A 19,688-nucleotide genomic window follows, 5' to 3' on the forward strand; every position below is an offset into this window, starting at 1 on the left:
TGTGTTGTTAGGGGTTAAAGTGTCGCCACTAAAAGAAAATTCTATGGGGTTGATTTACTTACCTTATAAACACGCCACGAACAAGTATACACCTCTGTAGTGTGTTCCCTCCCAGCATGATCTATTGGTGGAATCTAGACACCTTTGTAGTGTGTACACACCCTGCAGGTGTGTTGTACAAAGCCTTGCATGAATTGCAAGGTGATGTTGTGTAAATTAGCTCTACATTGTGTTGCTTGTGTTGATGAATGCAGGAATGTAAATGCATGAGCTAACCATTTTTGTCTAAACTGTGAAGCAGCATTATATATGCATCATGTGCATGATTTTTCCATATATGGCATTATTGGAAATATGCTTTTAGAGACTTTTTTGTTGATAAATACGTTTTGCTGTGTAAAAATCACACGCACCTAGTGCGTGCGTGTGTTTAGGTTAGTAAATCACCCCCTATGTGTCAACAAAACTGGTATAAAGTTAATTTCGGTTCTGAATAAATGTCAGTCAAACTACTGCAGCGCTGAATACTGAAAAATGGCCTGGACAGAAAGGGGGTTTAACACACCGGTCTTCAAGTGGTTAAACACTTATGCATATCTGTAGTAATAGGTAGTTTTGCAGGTGAAACACTTACAGATGTGGACAATTTTGTTAGTATCAGAACAGAATATTAAAAAAAAACAACTAAAAATGACATGGACAAAAATGAAGAAATCCTTAGCATAGTATTTTGGTGAAGAACCTTCAGGTTCAATCATTGCAAACAAGTAAATTCTGAAGCTCTCAATGAAGGCCCGTTCACTCTAGTCCATCCACTGAAAACGCTGCGTTTCAGTGGGCGGGCTAGTGAGTTGTGACCAGGTACACTTTACAACCTTTGCAAGACTTTTGTCTTGCGAGGGTTGTAAAGTGTATGGCCACCTTGAGAGTGGTCAGTACTTTTCACTATATACAGGTGAAACTCGAAAAATTAGAATATCGTGCAAAAGTTCATTTATTTCACTAATGCAAATTAAAAGGGGAAACTAATATATGACATAGACTCATTACATGCAAAGCAAGATAGTTCAAGCCGTGATTTGTCATAATTGTGATGATTATGGCTTACAGCTCATGAAAACCCAGATCCACAATCTCAGAAAATTTTTGGCAGTGTGGGCAGGTGCCAAGTCCTGCTGGAAAATGAAGTCAGCGTCCCTATAGAGCTCGTCTGCGGAAGAAAGCATAAAGTGCTCCAAAATCTCCTGGTAGACGGCTAAGTTGCATTAGTGAAATAAATGAACTTTTGCACGATATTCTAATTTTTTGAGTTTCACCTGTAATTCCTTGACAGTCTTGCAATTTAATTGTGCCCTGCACGGACTGAAGGCGCCCCATTACACATTTAGTAAAGCAGACAAAAACATAACCAAGCCTCGGCCATGTTTCATGGTAAGTACGGTGTACTTTTCTTTAAAAGGTAAATTTTTTGCTGGTTAATATACATTTTATTGTCAAATTCCAGTCTGGCCTTTCGAAGTTTAATTTCCATAGTGGGATCTTTCTTTAACCACTTCAAGACCAGGTGTTTAGACCCCCTTCCTGGCCAGGCCATTTTTCAGTATTCAGCGCTGCGGTACTTTGGCTGACGTTTATTCCGTTATACAACGCTGTACTGAAATGAATTTTATACCATTTTTTGGGGACAGATAGAGCTTTCTTTTGGTGGTATTTAATCACCACTACGGGTTTTATTTTACTATAATTAGGAAAAATTATTGAAAATTTTGAAAAAAAAGTTTTTTTTTACATTGTTAGGAAACATTTATTATTACCCAGTTTTTTGGTAAAATATAAAAGTCGGGGTCACGTCGGGTAAATAGACACCAAACATGTCAAGCTTTAAAATTGCGCGCACCCATGACATCGCAGACATGACATCTTTTTTGCACGTATGCGCCCCCGACGCATGTTTGCATGCGTGTATGTATGGGGGGGACTACATTTTTATTTTATTTTTTTTAAATTCTTTTTTATGTGTAACTTAACTTTTTTGGGGGAGACTTTACATTTTTTTTCTTTTCACTAAACTTTATTGCTATCACATACGGGGGCTAATAAAACCCCCCTATGTGATAGCAAAATATGTGACAGGTCCTCTTTATGGAGACAGGGGTCTCCAAGACCCCTAATGTCACCTAGGACCCCCCCAAAAGAAGCTGATGAAGCACAGATCTGCTCCATCTGCTTCTTTGCAGCTTCTGAAGCTGGAGAGTGACACAAGAATGCGGAAGTGATGTAATATACAACACTTCCGCATTCTTTCAGTGTAACGAGCTCCCTCTGATTCCCTGTTACACAGGCATGGCCCTGATCCCGGGCTCGCACCGGGCACAGCGGAGCCCGGGATTAGCGGGGCAATGGCAGGGGGGACAGCGGAGGGGGCGCACTGATCATTGCAACATACAAGCGATCCGCCGTCTCTACAGCCGGCAGATCGCTTGTATGTTAACAGGCATCGCTGCCTGTTTTTAAATTTCTGCCATTTCCCGCTCGCGCGCGCCCAGCGTCGTGTGCGAGGGGGCGTGTCTGAGATACGGGGGCTAATAAAACCCCCCTATGTGATAGCAAAATATGTGACAGGTCCTCTTTATGGAGACAGGGGTCTCCAAGACCCCTAATGTCACCTAGGACCCCCCCAAAAGAAGCTGATGAAGCACAGATCTGCTCCATCTGCTTCTTTGCAGCTTCTGAAGCTGGAGAGTGACACAAGAATGCGGAAGTGATGTAATATACAACACTTCCGCATTCTTTCAGTGTAACGAGCTCCCTCTGATTCCCTGTTACACAGGCATGGCCCTGATCCCGGGCTCGCACCGGGCACAGCGGAGCCCGGGATTAGCGGGGCAATGGCAGGGGGGACAGCGGAGGGGGCGCACTGATCATTGCAACATACAAGCGATCCGCCGTCTCTACAGCCGGCAGATCGCTTGTATGTTAACAGGCATCGCTGCCTGTTTTTAAATTTCTGCCATTTCCCGCTCGCGCGCGCCCAGCGTCGTGTGCGAGGGGGCGTGTCTGAGCGGACGTCTAAAGACGCCCGCTCAGATCTAGAGAGTTCCCGTCTGTTTTTTTACTACGGCCGGCCCGGAGGCAGTTAAGTCCAATGTCACTCAAAAAGTGGCAGATGGTTCAATCAGACACTGATGCACCTTGACCTTGGAGCTCAGCTTGTATCTCTTGATTATCGCTTGAAATTTTCCTTGGCTCTTTGTCTACCATTCACTCTGTCCTTCTGTTCCATATGGGGTCGATTTTCCTCTTGCGGTCACATCCAGGGAGGTTGGCTGCACGCCCATGAACCTTAAACATCTTAATATTTGTCAGAGGGAGATCAAGTTTTATAACATTTACCTTTGACATGCTGGTTTAAAACATTCTTTCTGATCTCCTCAGACAACTCTGTCCATGTTCAGTATGTGTACACGATGATACCAAACAAAGGGCAGAATGTGGCTACATTTCTCTCTAAATTGGCTGACTGATTACATGATTGAAGACATGTAAAACTAATTACAGAATACAGTTAGTTGAAATATCACTATGATTCCATTAATTACGTTGTATTATCTTTCTAGGGGTACCAACAAATCTGCCCAGGCCATTTCAGAATACCTTTGTAGAATAGGCAATAATGTATCTCCTTTCATGCTTTTTCTTTAGTCTGTGCCATATCAAAAGCATGTAGGTATACAGGAGACAGTTGCTTTTAATTCAATCACTTTTCAGGAGTAACAAAGCATTCTTGATAATGAGTTGTAAGGGTACCAACACATTTTTCTACATCTGTATTGCTTGGTTCGGGAGTTCGGTTTACTCCACATACAGCTTGTTCACAGGACATTGTATCAGCATGATTCCCTTTGTACAATTAGCAATCCAGGAAGTAGTAAAGTGATCTTGGCTGTGAGAAGCAGAGGTGTAGAAGTCACAAATCACTAGCTGTGAGGACTTCCAAAATATTTTGCTGCCAAAAACAGATGTACTGAAAGTGTGTATTTTGCTGCTTACCTGGAGTATGACATTTGTCCATATCATGAATATATACAGTAAATGCATTATTACTTTTATTCTGGAATTCAGATTTAATTATAATTATTTATACATTTAATATTAAGCAATCTATAGTCCATTATTCTATTATTCCCCAACCCCATATGTAAAGGTTTCAGGTATTCAAACATGGAAATGTTATGACTAATAAAACATTTTTTTAATATATAGTTATCTAATGCTTTTGTAATCAAGAGTTAAAGTGACACTGAACGCAAGAGTTAAATAATAAAAATGCATTCAAGTCCCTTAACTATTAACAACACTTTCTTTGTGGATCCTTTTGGATCTTTCTCAGCTGTAGATCCTTAAAGGAGAACTATGGGGTTAGGGCTTTTCCCCATAGTTCCCCTTAGGGTAACGGGAGGACACAAACTAGCGTCCTCCCGTCACCCTAATCTCAGTATACCGCGAGCCACAGCGTGAGCAATACTGAGACGCCGCAGCTGAAGCGGATCCCGACAATTAGGTCTGGATCCGTCCAGCTGCGTGAGTGACAGCTGGCTCTGCCTATCTAGAGGCAGAGCTAGCTGTATCCGCCCCCTCTCCGTCCATTCCGCCAGTCAGCGCTGGAGGATCGGAGCAGGGAGGGGGGAATCCAGCCACTCCCCTGTCACGGCAGAGAGCTATGACAGGATCGAGAAGTGAGTGAACGCCGGTATGTGTTCGCTCACTTCCCGATCTACTGAGCCGAACTGTGACAGTCTCATTGTCACAGGTCGGCTAGAACTATGAGGTGAGTGAAAAGCACTCACCTCATAGTTCTCCTTTAAATCATCTCTGAATGTGTGCTTCCTTCTGGAGGTTGGCTACTTTTGTTCCCCATGGTCCCTGTGTGTGTGTGTTGTAAAGTAACAAATATCTATGCACTGCGCTGTACCCAAATAGCTCAAATCAAACCAACATGTGCATCATATATAACATTGACAACATCAAAATGACATGTGCATCAATTAAACAATTTAAAAGTGCAAAAGATGCTATATATTAAATGAAAACATCAAAATATTATAATAATATTTATGCAATGTCCAGCTATCGGTGAAGAAATGCTCCTTCTCCCAGATCAAAATTGTTCAACCAAGTGCATTTTAGTGTCCATCAATCACACTTTCATATTAAGTGATACCAAATCTTCCTCCTTATCTATATATCTTCACTCTACCGTGTTTCAAAACCCATGAAACCGCACTCACCAGCATTATAAGGCTACCCTAAATAGGATAAACCATAATCGCTTCTATCACCGGTGTCCCCTCTAAGTTATATTCCAATACAGCCAGATAACACTTTCTTTGTTTCTGCTTCCTCCTCTCCTCTCGAAACTTTGTAAACTCAAGCTCAAATAGAAATATAAATGCCTCTCATTGTGTAGTATTTCGCAGTTCAAAATGTATTAAGGGATTAAAAACCCTTACATAAAAGACCCTTCATTTGCATTATAAAAATCCTTCGTTCATACAAGTCACAGCATGTCAGTATCAGGAAGCGTGTGTATACTTCGCCATCCCAACACGTTTCCACACAAAGGACTTCTTCCAGGGGGTAGCGAGCGTCGGTTAAACTATTGTGTTCTCTAGTAGCCACCACTCCAAGCTTGCTCCCGTGATGGACTATAATCTCACTTTTAGTTTACTAATTTGTATTGAAATTATAGTCCATCATGGGGCGAGCTTGGAGTGGTGGGACCATGGGGAACAAAAGTAGCCACCCTCCAGAAGGAATGACAGTGTTAGCATGAATTCAGAGATGATTTGAGTGATGCACATATAACCTACATTTTTGTTAATAGTTAAGGTACTTGAATGCATTTTTAAGGTTTAACTCCGAAGTATAGTGTCACTTGAAGAAAATCAGCTTTTACTCATTAACCTGATAACAAATGTCACTTTATCTTTTAAGTTGACAGGTGTTCTAAAAGAAGCAGTGCATACTGCCACTGACATGGAAACTAACTCTGTTGCAGTAGAGCGGGTGAAGGAGTATTGTGATGTGGAGCCTGAGGTGACTATCTACTTATAATCTTTTATTTATAGTTTTAGTATAGTTTTTTTTATATACTGTACTTTTGCCTTTAAAGACTACTTAGTTGTGGTAACAACAAAGATAGAGTTTTGAAAGCTTAGTGAATCATCTAATGAAAATATTTAATTAAATTATCCTTTTAAACATTGCACCAATGAACTCTATCAACTGCAACCCAAGTTATCTGTAAGCTTTGTTTCTTTACCCCTTGCTGTTCTCATTTTGTATTATAGCGTAATTCCTCCCTTTGTTTCCAAGCAGTAACTTGTTTTTAATTAAAGAAGCGTCCAAGGTTAAGCAGTAAAAATTTTCAAGAGGGGATGCATGGCAGCCGTCATACTTTTGGTGGAACTGCTATACGTGACTTTGAAAGGACTGGAGGTTTGGCCTATGTAGGCAGACCAGGCACTGTAAGCCTTAGGAGAAACACAACATCACTATAGGATTTGACATTGATACGGGAGTTGTGTGACATCCCTACAGTTAATCACCAGTTGGAATCAAATCAACTACTCTGTCTCTAAATCTGGTTGATCTGGTGATTCCATATTATCATACAGATACCTACAGATGGTACTATAGTTTTGGTATAATTGGATAGACTGATGCATTGGGACTGTGACATCTACTATCACATCTGCAATATGGTAGATATACATACCTACTAGGTGTGACCGCGTCCTCTCTGCGTGTCTCAGGATAACATAGACACCGGCACTCCAAGTAATGAATCAATGGCGTCTGTTTATTGACGCATGAAACATAGCACAATGCATCAAAAAGCCTCTGCGTGTCTCCCCCTCACTACCTCTGTTCTCCTTACAAAGTTGACTGCGAAACATGTCGAGAAAATAACAGCTTCGACCTTTAGGTGCCTATCTAACAAATATATCCATTGTGTTTTGAACTTGAAGTGGTCTTTATATGATAAGCAATACAGGTATAGAGTTACATGTGGAGGCATCTGGAGTGGTTATAAGAGGTAGTATTTTATGGAAATAATGTGAAAACTAAATATTAATGTACTTCAAAATTGTAAACAAAAACCAACTAATTTTTAAATGTAAATATTTTACCTGGCCCCCTTAAAATGTATAATATATATATATATATATTAGGGATGAACCAATACCAGTATCCGTATCGGTGCCGATACTGGACATTTTCACATACTCATGAAAATGTTCCGATACTGGCGCTTTAAATTTTTAAACAGGAGTGGCTGCCGTGAGGTCCCACGCTTGCTGGGGACCACAGGGCAGCCTGCTGAGGATCTGCGACGGCTGTCTTTTACAGCGCCGATCCGGCTACACAACTCCTCCTTCTTCTTCCCACCGCCCGCACACAGCCATGGTGAGATCAGCACCCACCCGTACACCCCTGGTGACACCTACCCAGGCAGTCCTGGTGAGATGCTACTCACAGCCCTAGTGAGAGCCGAACTCAGGCCTGGTGAGACCCATAATGTATTGCTGAGATTAGTAGTGCTCTATAGCTGTTGCTGTTCTGCATTGCTGTATAATGTATTGCGGGATATGTAGTCCTCTATAGCTGGTGCCATTCTGCATTGCTTTATAATGTATTGCTGAGATTTGTAGTCCTCTATAGCTGTTGCCGTTCTGCATTGCTGTATAATGCATTGCAAGATTGCCCACCTACCTCCCTCCCTGATGTCACTGAAAGTCCACGGGAGGCTAGGGACGCCAGCATACTGTGCAGAAGAAGCCTGTCTGCATATCTACTGCAGTATCAACAAAGTAAATTATCAGCGGAAAGTCTTCAACCCCTAAAACATAGTCCATTTGCCATTCCAAACACTTGTTTAACCTTCCTAGAAGATCTATACGAGATGTACAAATTTATGTAGCTCTTTTCCCTATTGGTAATGTCGAGAGACACTCTATCCATTTCCTCAAAGATATAAGACTACATTGTCTGATCAGTGTTTTCTCCCAACGGTTCTTGCCCAATGAACATGGCTGCTGTAATGTATACACACAGGAAATTGACTCCTTACCCTGAGGATTATGCAAAATAAAAATGTTGTATGCCGTGTGAGATCGGGAAGGATGTTCTTGGAATACAAAATACAAAGTCTTTTATTCGTAAGGATCAGACAAATTCTCCCTTTGGGAGCTATATTGTTTTTTGATCTCTATCCAGGACATTGTTTTTGTTATGGAAATATCCCTAATGCATATATCTATAATGTTTCAATATAACCCAGGCGGGGGTGGGGAGACCAAGTTGGACATTGGGCTTATTTAAGTGTGAGTGTTCGTGTTTTGGTTTTAATCTACTTTGCATGTTTGAACAAGAGATCTGCATTATGTGTAATAACTAGGATAGAAGTGTCAGGGTTTCTTACCCTTCCTTGTCCACTTGAGCTGCAGGTTCAGCTTCTGTGCTGTGTTTCTGACACTGACTGTTGCTCCTAGGCGCCTTCTTATGACCAAACACGTAACGTCATCATTCTGCGACTACCGGCAAACTTCTGGCAACTTTCTGTCTCACAGTGATGATGTGACTCCAGTTCACTATATAATCATCAGTCTTTTTACTTGGTTTCCACCCTTGCGTTTGTTCAGACCTATCTACCAAGTGCTCTCTGCTAGTCCCTGTGCTCCGTGTATGATCCTGGCTCTGTCCTGGCTCCAGACTCTTGCTATTGTACTCATTTATCCTGCTGTCTGCATTCTTAGACCTGGCTTGGCTGACTAACTGCTTTGGCTTCTGACCTCTCGCATGGCTCTGACTACTTTTTGTATTTGTCTATTGTTTTGCTATTTTGTTTATTGTCACTTTTAATAAACTCCTTTATTTTTTTTACCTGCACTTTTAGTTTCCGTCTGGTTTCTTGGTGCATTGACAAGAAGTCTTCAAAGTTAGCTTTTAGGGCATTTTTCAATAACCGTGGAGATATTTTACCGGTACAGGTTATGCTAAACTTGAGTCTCTTTTAACCCATCTAGTTTCTGGTGGATGAATGTTGTAGTGCTACATCTTGAAAAACCTAGGAGATTTGTTATAATTTTTTAAAATAGGTAACCTGAATCCCTTTTGAGAGTTTGATCAGGCTATTATTGACCTACATTTTTCTGAGGTCCTTGATCTGCCAAACTCAAGTCAGTTCTTTAGCAGGTACAAATCTATTGTATTAAATATAGAATCCAAGACCAATTACCGAGTAACGGAAGTCCCATTCAGGAAGCCAGGTGGCGTGTAATGACTCGCGCCCTGGCTTCCTGATTAGCCGGACAGCGTGTAAAGACTCGCCACCCGGCTTCCCGATTAACAAGAAAGTCTTCTCTTACCTTAGTATGTGCAGCCTGTCACCCCGGGGCCTCTCCAGCGAGAATGAGATGATGAGGGAGCATGAAGCCAGCTTCTCGGCCAATCAGAAAGCAGGGCGTCGTGTCATTACACGGCGCCCGGCTTCCTGATTGGCCGGCCAGACGGCTCCAAAGACCGCGTTCTCGCTGGAGAGGCCCCGGGGGTGACAGGCTGCACATACTAAGGTAAGGTAACCTTACCTCACGAGGCCAGCTTCCTGATTGGCCAGCTTCCCGACCAATCAGGAAACCGGGCAGCGCATCATTACACGCTGCCCGGCTTCCTAATTGGCCGGGAAGTCGGCTCCATGCTCTTTCATCACAAGTGGCGAGAGAGCATGGAGCCGCTTCCTGATACCGGAAGTACTTCGGAGCATTTGGGCGAGTACGAGTACTCGCCCAAATACTCGGAATCGGCACCGATATCGATACTAGTATCGGTATCGGTGCATCCCTATGTATAAGTTTAACAAACAGTTAAAAAAATTACTCGATATACCAACATTTTGAAGAGCCAGACTCAGGCAATGCTAGTCCACTTTATCAAATTATATCATATGAACCAGCTCTGCGCATCTTCTCTGCTTCATTAGATCCAGAGAAGGTGCACAGAGTTGGTTCATATGATATAGTAGATTCAGGGCATATCTAATTTTGTCTGTTTGTGTAATGTCTCGATATGAAACCTGTCTGGTCTTGATGTATGACTCTGCTAATGATTGACTCTAGTAGGTTAGCTAAACTTTTCAAAAAAGTTTTGTGTTCCCATTCTACTGCTTACCCGATCACTGCTGCAGCCTGGATTTGACAGCTCTGAACCCAGTAATGCTCAGACTTGAGAGCTTCTGGGTTCATTTAGACTAGTGAAGGTAATTGGATAGGAATTTACAGATCTGTTCCCACTCTTTAGCCTGAATCCCCCTGCATCAGTTCCAGGCACACAAAGGAGTCAGGTGAGACCTGGGACCACGAGGTGAGATCAGGAGGGGAAACAGGCTCTGAAGTGTTTTTATGGGGATTTTTGATGAGCAGCTGCCAAAAACAGCCAGACAGAGCAACCATCTAAAACTCTAGGGATAGCACTGGTCTTCCTTTAGTATTAATTACTCATCTATTTGTTCCGGAAATGTGTTTATGTCTGGAATGTAATTTTGTATTCTAACAATAGAACGTTTGTTTACCTAGGCTCCATGGACATCAGAGCATGCGTCAGAATTAACATACTGGCCACATGCTGGGAAAATTGAGTTCCAAAATTATGGTCTGAGGTACAGAAAAGACTTACAAATGGCTTTACAAAATGTCACTGCTTCCATTCAGCCTGGAGAAAAGGTTGGTGTTGGTTGTTTCGGTGTGTTGTTCTTGGTGAATGCCCCCATTTTTTTAGTGTCTTGCTGTTTAAAGTCAAATATTTAAACCTTAGCATCATCCCTGTAGTACAGTCACACCAAAAATGATTAAATGTACTGACACTAGTTGCATTTAAAACACATTTAATCATTTTAATGAATACATAACAGCATTAATTTGTCTTTTTATATCTGCTTGGTGTTTATCGTTAGACCTTCAACTATTCTTACAACTTACAACAACGTGTCCTCAAAGAATTGAGCTGTGTAATTTCAAACCCATTGTATTTAATTTTTGGAGACTCTCTAATGACTGGCTTGGTACTGATGGATTGGCGCAAAGCCAATGTGGTGCCTATATTTAAAAAGGCATCAAAGTCTTTACCAAGTAATTACAGACCTGTAAGTTTAACTTCAATAGTTGGGAAGATACTTGAAAGTTTGATCAAGGATCACATGCAATTGTTTTTGCTTGAAAATAATTTCATAAGCGATAGCCAGCACGGATTCACAAAAGACAGAAGTTGTCAAACAAACCTACTTTATTTTTATGAGGAAGTGAGTAATATATTGGACAGAGGAATGGCTGTGGCTATAGTATACTTGGACTTTGCAAAAGCATTTGACACAGTTCCCCACATGCAGCTAATGTATAAGTTAAGGTCAGTAGGCATAGAGCATTCCATCTGTAATTGGGTAAAAACTGGCTTAAAGACCATATTCAGAGAGTGGTGATCAATGATTCGTACTCAAGGAAGGATTCTTCACAGTTAGAGCTGTGAAAATGTGCAATAGACTCCCCCAGGAGCTAGTTTTAGCTGGCTCAGTTAATTGTTTTAAAAACATCTGGATGTATTCCTAAATGCACAGAATATTACTGGATATTGAGTTCTATTGAGGTATTTTAGGCATCAGAGATTGTTGATCCAGGGAATATCCGATTGCCTTATGGAATCAGGAAATATTTTTTTTCCCCTGTTGGAGCAAATTGAACCATGCTTTATAGGGTTTTTTTGCCTTCCTCTGGATCAACAGGGGGTAGCTGTGGGAAGAGTGTTCTGTTTAGGCTTTGGGCTTAGGCGATGGACTTGTGTCTTTTTTTCAACCTGACTAACTATGTAACTATGAATAAAATGCCTTTAGAAGCATTGTGACAAACATTTTCCACCTGCAAAAGATTTGTTCTTAAATATACCGAAGTTTAAGACAATAATTATGCCTGTGGGTATTAGCAGGCACCTATGGTCAGTTGTTCCTGGAGGGATAGCGGACTGGCAAGATTGGGTTTCTTTGGCTATTATCTATTGTATTCTGGCAGTTGGATCATTAGGTTGACTTTCCATATCCAAGACCAGTTTTACAATGACAAACTCATACAGTGCATGCTTATATATTATCCATGCATTGACAAAGGTAAGCAATTAGCAAAGATACCCATAGAGATAAGCTGACAATCTCCCGATATGGCAGTTTTTGGCCTGGTGGGGCATTGATCTAATATCAATATGCTACCTTAGGACACCTCAGGCAGAGCCTCATCATGGGAAATAGTAGTTGAACAAGATTAGAAATCTTTTAAATTTGAAAATATATACCTTGCGCTATCTCTAACCCTGTAAATTAACCCTTTGTGCTGTGATAACAAATATATAAATGCTCTCAATACATTCTATAGAATTCACAAAAATCTATAAGAAACTATATATAAATACAATTGGTATCATATAGTATGCTTCCGCTATATAGTGTCCATATGTATAGACAAAACTTGTGAATAAACCGTGACAGTTCCTTTATAACATAATTTTCAAATAATGCATGCATGCAGGTAAGTAAAAAGTTCATAATCCACTGGGACTTTTTGTGACTTTATTGCGCTACCCCTGTCCCACCCCTGAAGACATATAGTTGCTTGACATCACTACTCATGTTTAGGGATGCACTGGCCAGTACAATTATCTGAGGGTGGTAATATTATACCTGCAAACCCAACTGCCCTTTGTTATCTATGGGCTACTACCAGCACATATGCTTCTGTCTCCTCTCATGTCTCTCAACTCATGTTAACTTGTAAATGTTTGTATGTCATGGGTAGGTTGGCATAGTTGGAAGAACTGGAGCTGGAAAGTCTTCTCTGACTTTGGGTTTATTCCGAATTCTTGAACCTGCTACTGGAACAATCCATATAGATGCAACGGACATTTTAAAACTAGGTCTTCATGAACTGAGATCTAAAATAACAATCATTCCTCAGGTAAGATACACATTAGTGTTAACCCAAACAAAAACAATTTGCTGGGGATTTGCACAGATTCAAATAAATCTGTTATAATAGGTTTTGAAATTTACCAACAGACAATCTAGAGCAGAATGCAAACTTACTTTCTTGAATTTTACATCACAGGAAGTTAATTCTGGAACCAATGGGTTTCTGCAGCTACCGTCAGGTGATATGGCAATTCAAAGCTGTAAGGACAGCACTGTATAACCACTCCCACTCCCAGCTTGCCTCATTTTCTTGCTAGTGTCCTTAGGTGATGATGGATGCCTTCTTTCAGCTCTGAGAAAAGCATATCCATTCCTCCACTTTTTCTAAATCAAGATTCTTCTTGCAAGTTTCCCTGTGATGCTCACAGCCACTGCAGCACTTCATCAGCTATCCGAAGCAGTTTTCTCTTTGGGAGACATTACCCCAGACCCTACTGGAGGGAAGATTTGGGGCCAGCCTGTAATGTGCTCAGAGCACTGGATCCTGTGTGGGGCACTCACCTTAGTGCAACATGTGGAGTAGCTGCAGGTTACTATACAAGTCCAGGGCTGTGATCCATCTGCCGATGGAGCCCTGTTCCTGAAGACCGCTTAAGGGTATGGCCATCAAGAAGGTGAGCATCGAATGAGATATGTCCCTTTAACTGGCGGTTGAAACACACTGGGTGAGACTGCAAGTTGGGTAGCAAAAGCCAAAGGCTTTTGTCCAAGCCGGGTTCCCAGTGCTTTTAGCTCTGGTCCCCCAGAGTTCAATATAAGGCATTGTTGAGACTTGGGACAACTGGGTCTTTAAATATGGTGCAATTTTTCTGTCTTCCTTGCTGCCTTGGGACCGCTTCTGTGTCTTCGCAGCGTCCCTCTCCTTGCACACACTCTGAGCTGTCCAAACTCTTCTGCCGCTGCTGCTGTGACTCTGCAGAGATATAGCACAGGGAGGAAAGCACTGCACATTCTATTCACTGGGTCACTATTGTTCAAGTGTCTTGACACAGGGCACCCTTCAACCTCTGCAGTTTGTGAGTACATTTGGGGTTTACCCTCAGCACATGGTGGATCATAGGCATGGGGATGTATGGGGTGCAGGCTCTATAATTACACAGCTCCTTTTCCTGGTCGCTATGTGCCTCAGGGACCTCCTTTGAACACCCAAGGCCTCCCTCCTCTGCATTACTGTCTAGAGAGGAGTTTGCTATACTAATGGCTGAATATATGGGGAATACGTCTGACCTCTTTGAGATCAGACTGCAGGGGTAGTAAGCAGGCCCCCTTCCCTTAAGTGTCTCTCTTTGACCAGTTAGCGTTTGCACTCTTGGAGGAAAAGAACAAGAAGAGGCTGCTTCCAGTTTTGTGGACTCAACCCAGGAAGAGCTGACCTGTCTCTTGAAATATCTTCTAGGGTTAAGGACACTATTTCTTGTTCACTTTACATTTACTTTTTCCAGTTAGAGCTACCTGCGTCAGCCCTACCAACCTGCCTTTGCCACAATTGTCATCAGACCTTATCATATCAGACTTATTTAAGTGCAGGACTCGGAACCCTGGGTCCATCTTGATGGACCATGCTGTTCTCAAACGGCTAGAGTTTTTCCCTGTGGCCCTGCGCTATTGCGTTGATGACAAGACGGATACCCATGCCAAAACTTCAGGATAAGTCTTCTGTCTTATCTCTGCTGGTCATTGGATCTTCCTGCAAGAAGTGCTTAGAGTGCATTCCCTTTGCTGGGGAATGCCTTTTTTTTCTTCAAATCCTTGGATACCCACAACAGTGAAGTTATGGGGACAATAATGCCTTCTTTTCTCATAATTAGAAGACAAAACCTCTCATAGCAAAATCCTCTGCCCCCTCCTTTAACAAAAGTTCCTTTCGTCCATTCTAGGCCTCAGGTAGCAAACCCAAGAAAGGCATATAGTTTAATCGTAAGTACTGGCTTTCCAACAATGCAAAATCCCAGAACAAGTCCTCTTCACAATGAAAGGGTGCCCCCACTTTTAAAAGAGGGGAAACATCTGTCAACCTTCTGGGTTACTGCTAATGCCTGGGTTTAGAGTTTTGTTCCCTGTCTCCTTTTCTTGCTGTTGTCAAACTTGCCAAGATCTTCTGAACGATGGATGGATCTTTTCACTGCCCTTGATTAGCTCCTTTCTCAGAGAGTCATAGCCCCTTTTCCAGAAGCAGAAATATTTCAGGGGTTCTATTCTAACCTGTTCAAAGCAAGGGGGGGAGATTCATCCTATACTTTTACAGATTCGCAACAGGTTTCTCCGGGCTCAAAATATCCATATGGAATCTACCTGGTCAGTTAGAACCTTATTTTTCTTGCTTGCAGCAATCCCTGTGTTTTGCTGGGGAGTATGGAACCCTACCAATTTGTTGCCCTTACTTTAGGCCTTTCCACTGCACCTCGGGTTTTCATCAAGGTGCTGGCTCTCGAGGGATCTCCATAGTGAGGTACTTGGATGACCTTCTTCCCACAGAGTAGTTGGAGCAAGCCTTATTTTCCAACTTTTGTAGGACAAAAAAATCCTGCAGAGCTTTGGATGTGTCTTGCATTTCCAAGACCGGAAACCATCTCATCACTTGGGATACCTGGTCCTAGTCTTGGACACAGCCCTGTCCAGGGTCTTTCTTCCCCATAATAGATCCAATCACTCCACTATGCTCGGATGTTGTGGTCCAGGAGTCGCCCAACCACTCGCTTTTGTATAAAGCTTTAATGGCCTGATGGTAGCCTCCTTTGAGGCAGTCCCATGTGCTCGAAGACCAGGGATACCTGGGGATCGCAATGGATGCCTTGGTGACTCTGTGGGAAGTTTAGCTTAATCTATGCCTTTCTTCCTCTTGAAATCTTTCACAGGATAAAGACAAAGGGCATTCCGGTGATCCTAATTGCTCCCAACTGGTCCAGTAGTCTGTGGTATGTTGATGTGGACAGAGACCTTTCAGATGCTGTTATCCCTATGCTCCTGAAAGCTAGGAAATTGACCTGCCATGAGGTCTGCCATTGCTCCTGGAAGGCTTATTTTGCTTGGCGCCAAGTAAGGGAGATCCATGAGTACTTTGTACTATCTTATCTTTCCTCCTGTCTGTCGTAGAACAATGTTTAGCCTTTAGTACGATAAAAGGTCAGATTTCTGCTTTGGTGATTCTCTTCTAGAGGTCAGTTGTCTCTCATTCTCTAGTGAAGGCCTTTGTGCAGGAGGTCACTCATGTTGTCCCCCCTGTATGCAGGCTGGTGACTCCTTGGGACCTCAACTTGGTTCTGTCGGCTTTTCAGAAGCTGCCGCTTGAGCCTCTCAGAGATATTCCTCTGACACTGCTCACTTGCAAGGTTGCCTTCATGGTTGCCAACATTTCTGCTAGTCATGTTTCTGAGTTTATAGCCTTGACTTAGAGTCTTTTTCTGATCATCCACAAGGATAAGGTAGTGCCCAGGTCTAAGGCCTTGTGTCCTGCACCAAAATACCCTAAAGAGTTTTCTCTCTACTGGTTTGGGCTGTGTGAGTTTAATTCTCTGCTACAGCTACCATTACATTGACTCCCTCTATCATCCTCAAAGGGCTCTGCATGGGGCAACCAACTTCTTGCTCCGCGATTGCTAGGTGGATTCTATTCCTTCGGCCTATGAACTAAATGTCCCCCGTGTCTGGTCAAGACACACTCTTCTGGAAGCGTTTGTGCTTTTTGGACTTTTCAGCATCAGGCTATGGTATCCCAAGTCTTTAAGAATGCCACATGGTGCTCAGTTCACGCTTTTGCGAAGTTCTACCAGTTGAACATTTAGGCCTCAGGGGATGCCAATTTCAGGTGGCCCTCTGAATTGTGAGCCCCTTCTTTTATGGTCTCCTTCTGGAGCATGTTTGTGTATTTAATGGGCCTTTTAGCTATTTAGCCTTTTAGTTGTTGTGCTGCTTGCTCGTATGTAGGACTGCTTTTGAATGTCCCATTGGTTCCAGAATTAACAGGACACACAACAGGACGCACATTACAGGACACACAACCATCCCTTCTGGTTTCTGTGATCCATTCTTGTACTACAAAACTGGAAGTGGGAGGTGTTATACATGGCTCTCCTTACAGCTTTGATTCGCCAGTGTCCAATCACCTAAGCGTAGCTGCATAACCCTTTGGTTCCAAAATAACTTTTTACTGTGATGTACACAAGAAATGGATTTTTACAGGTAAGGCAAAAATCCTGTTTTATGTTCTGCCTCCACCCATGCCCTCCTCTGCTACATAGTGCAGAACAGCCATTTATCTTTTGAGCCAGAGGTTAGGGGGTTCCTAGGGCATTTGGGAAAATGGATAAAAGTACATGCAGATACCTTTGAGTGTCTGCTATTAATTCTTGTAAACGCCACGTTTAATTTACCCAACATTTTTATTATTCTGTACAGGACCCAGTCTTATTTTTTGGATCATTGAGAATGAATCTGGATCCTTTTGATAGTTACCCTGATGATGATGTTTGGACAGCTTTGGAACTGGCCCACTTGAAAAGTTTTGTTTCAGACTTACCTGATGGGCTAGATCACATTTGTACTGAAGGAGGAGAAAATCTAAGGTATATGTGATTAAAATTAGTCTGTCTTGTACATACAACAGGATAAAAATAAATTGTCATAAACATGCATAGGCACCGGCTGCACCAGTTCTATAGTTTTCTAAGTTTTTTTTCTTGCCTGCCTTGAGCTATAAGATCTAGGCCAGGGATAGGCAAACTCTGGCCCTCCGGCTGTGGTGAAACTACAAATCCCATCATGCATCACCCTCTGGGAGTCATGTTTGTGGCAGAGTCTTACAATGCCTCATGGGATTTGTAGTTGCACCACAGCTGAAGGGCTGGAGTTTGCCTACCCCTGATCTAGGCTTTAGGTGTACAGTAAATGGATTTAGACCACAACTAGGATCACAGAACCTCATTTGAAGTGCCAGATGTTGGATGTGCAGTAGCAGCACAACCGAGTCTAATTATTCCACAGCTGAGCAATCCCCAACACTCCTCTGTGAGACTAGGCAGTTTCTCAATAGAGAAAGGGGAATGACAGTCATTGCAGCTAACAACATAGGTACATTGTACTATACTCTTGGATAGTTTTGAGAGTGGAGTGTAAATGTGCCCATACACTGCACGATTCTCGTACGAAAATCGCGGGAAATCCCGCGATCGTACGAGAATCGTGCAGTGTGAATGAAGACGTGCGACCGTTTCTACTGTACAGTCGCACGTCTTTTGTCTAAGGAGCAAGCTAGAAAACCAGCCGAAAATCTTATGATTTTCGGCTGGTTTGAATGATGCTCGGGAGACAAATGCCGAACGGGCCGGTGTGCGCCCGCGCACACTGCCCGTTCAGCATTGCGGTCATCGCAAGCGCGCCCCTCAGGGGGGCGGGCTTGCGATGATTGCAAGTACGATCTGCCTGTCCAAGATGGGCAGATCCTACGTTTTTTAAATTACTTTACAACCATCGCAAGACTAAGGTGATGCTTGCAAAGTGTATGGGCACCGTTAGTGAGTCATCTGTTAAGGATGGAGAATCACAGCAAATCGAGGCGGATGTACCTGCACGTCAAGCAAGTGACAATGTTAGAAAGGTGATTAATCTTGCCCATCTACTACAGCAGTATACAATTCCTTCCTTCCTGGCTTCCTTCTATCTCTTGACATTTAAAAGGCACTTTAATCCGTATGCTGGAACTACTTGAAATACATATTATAGGGATGGGGCTTTATAGAGTCTATTTTATCGTGGGTCTCAGCCTTGTACTCAGCTACACTTCAGCTACTATCCAATACGCTCGTTACCCTTCCCAGCTTTTTTCTTTATATATACATATGCAGACGTGGACACATTTGTTGGTACCCCTACAGCTTATTGAAACAATGCTAAATTTCAAAAGTGAAGAAATTAAAAGCAATTGTCTCACATATACCTGCATGCCTTTGGTATGTCATAGAATAAAGCAAACAAAGTGTAAAAAGAGATACATGTTTGCTCATTCTACAAAGATATTCTAAAATGGAGTTGTTGGACTCCATTTTGGAAGCCTAGAAAAGATAATAAATAATAGGATCGTAGTGATATTTCAAACCAACTGTTTCTGTAATTAGTATCACACATCTTCAAATCTGTAATCAGTGAGTCAGCCTTTGTAACCCTTTCACTGCCACGGACGTATTTCATACGTCGGTGGCAGCGGGCCCCTTTAAACATTCTATAGCCGCCAGGACTCTGTTTACATTTGTAAAGCTGACTGTTGGCTCTACAGTAGGAGCGATTCTGGGGGCCAGATCACTTCCAGGGGCCGGTGAGGTGCCTTGCTTCCCGGGCTCCGCTACCCCTTGGGACGCCGGGGAGGAGACTGGCGAACGTCTGCTCGCAGATCTCCTCCCTGCTGTAAGGAACCAGATGTGGTGCTGCTTGCATCACTTCCGGTCCCTTAGCTTTCATTACTTGGCAGCAGAAGCCAGGTGATAAGCTATTGCAGCGGAGAGGTCACACTAGGGTTCTTTTAGAGTACCTCTCATCTCCAATGTGCTATCACATAGGAGTGCTTGTAAGTAAAGTAACGTAAAGTGAAAACACGGCCGGCTCCGCCCAGTTGTTATTGTTTAATGACAGT

General features: G+C 42.6%; 1 protein-coding gene across 1 annotated transcript in view; it reads left to right on the plus strand.

The window, feature by feature from the left end:
* The window catches only part of LOC108798328 (multidrug resistance-associated protein 1-like), a 119,497-nt gene that overhangs the window by 93,545 nt on the left and 6,264 nt on the right, over positions 1–19,688 (plus strand). Inside the window, exons 27-30 of the mRNA XM_018570068.1 lie at positions 5,995–6,096; positions 10,635–10,781; positions 12,894–13,052; positions 17,462–17,628. Coding sequence (XP_018425570.1) covers positions 5,995–6,096; positions 10,635–10,781; positions 12,894–13,052; positions 17,462–17,628 — 575 coding nt within the window. The remainder of the gene's footprint in view (positions 1–5,994; positions 6,097–10,634; positions 10,782–12,893; positions 13,053–17,461; positions 17,629–19,688) is intronic.

This window comes from Nanorana parkeri, unplaced genomic scaffold (genome assembly GCF_000935625.1).
Source record: "Nanorana parkeri isolate BGI_ZX_2015 unplaced genomic scaffold, ASM93562v1 scaffold1451, whole genome shotgun sequence".
Classification (NCBI taxonomy): Eukaryota; Metazoa; Chordata; class Amphibia; order Anura; family Dicroglossidae; genus Nanorana; species Nanorana parkeri.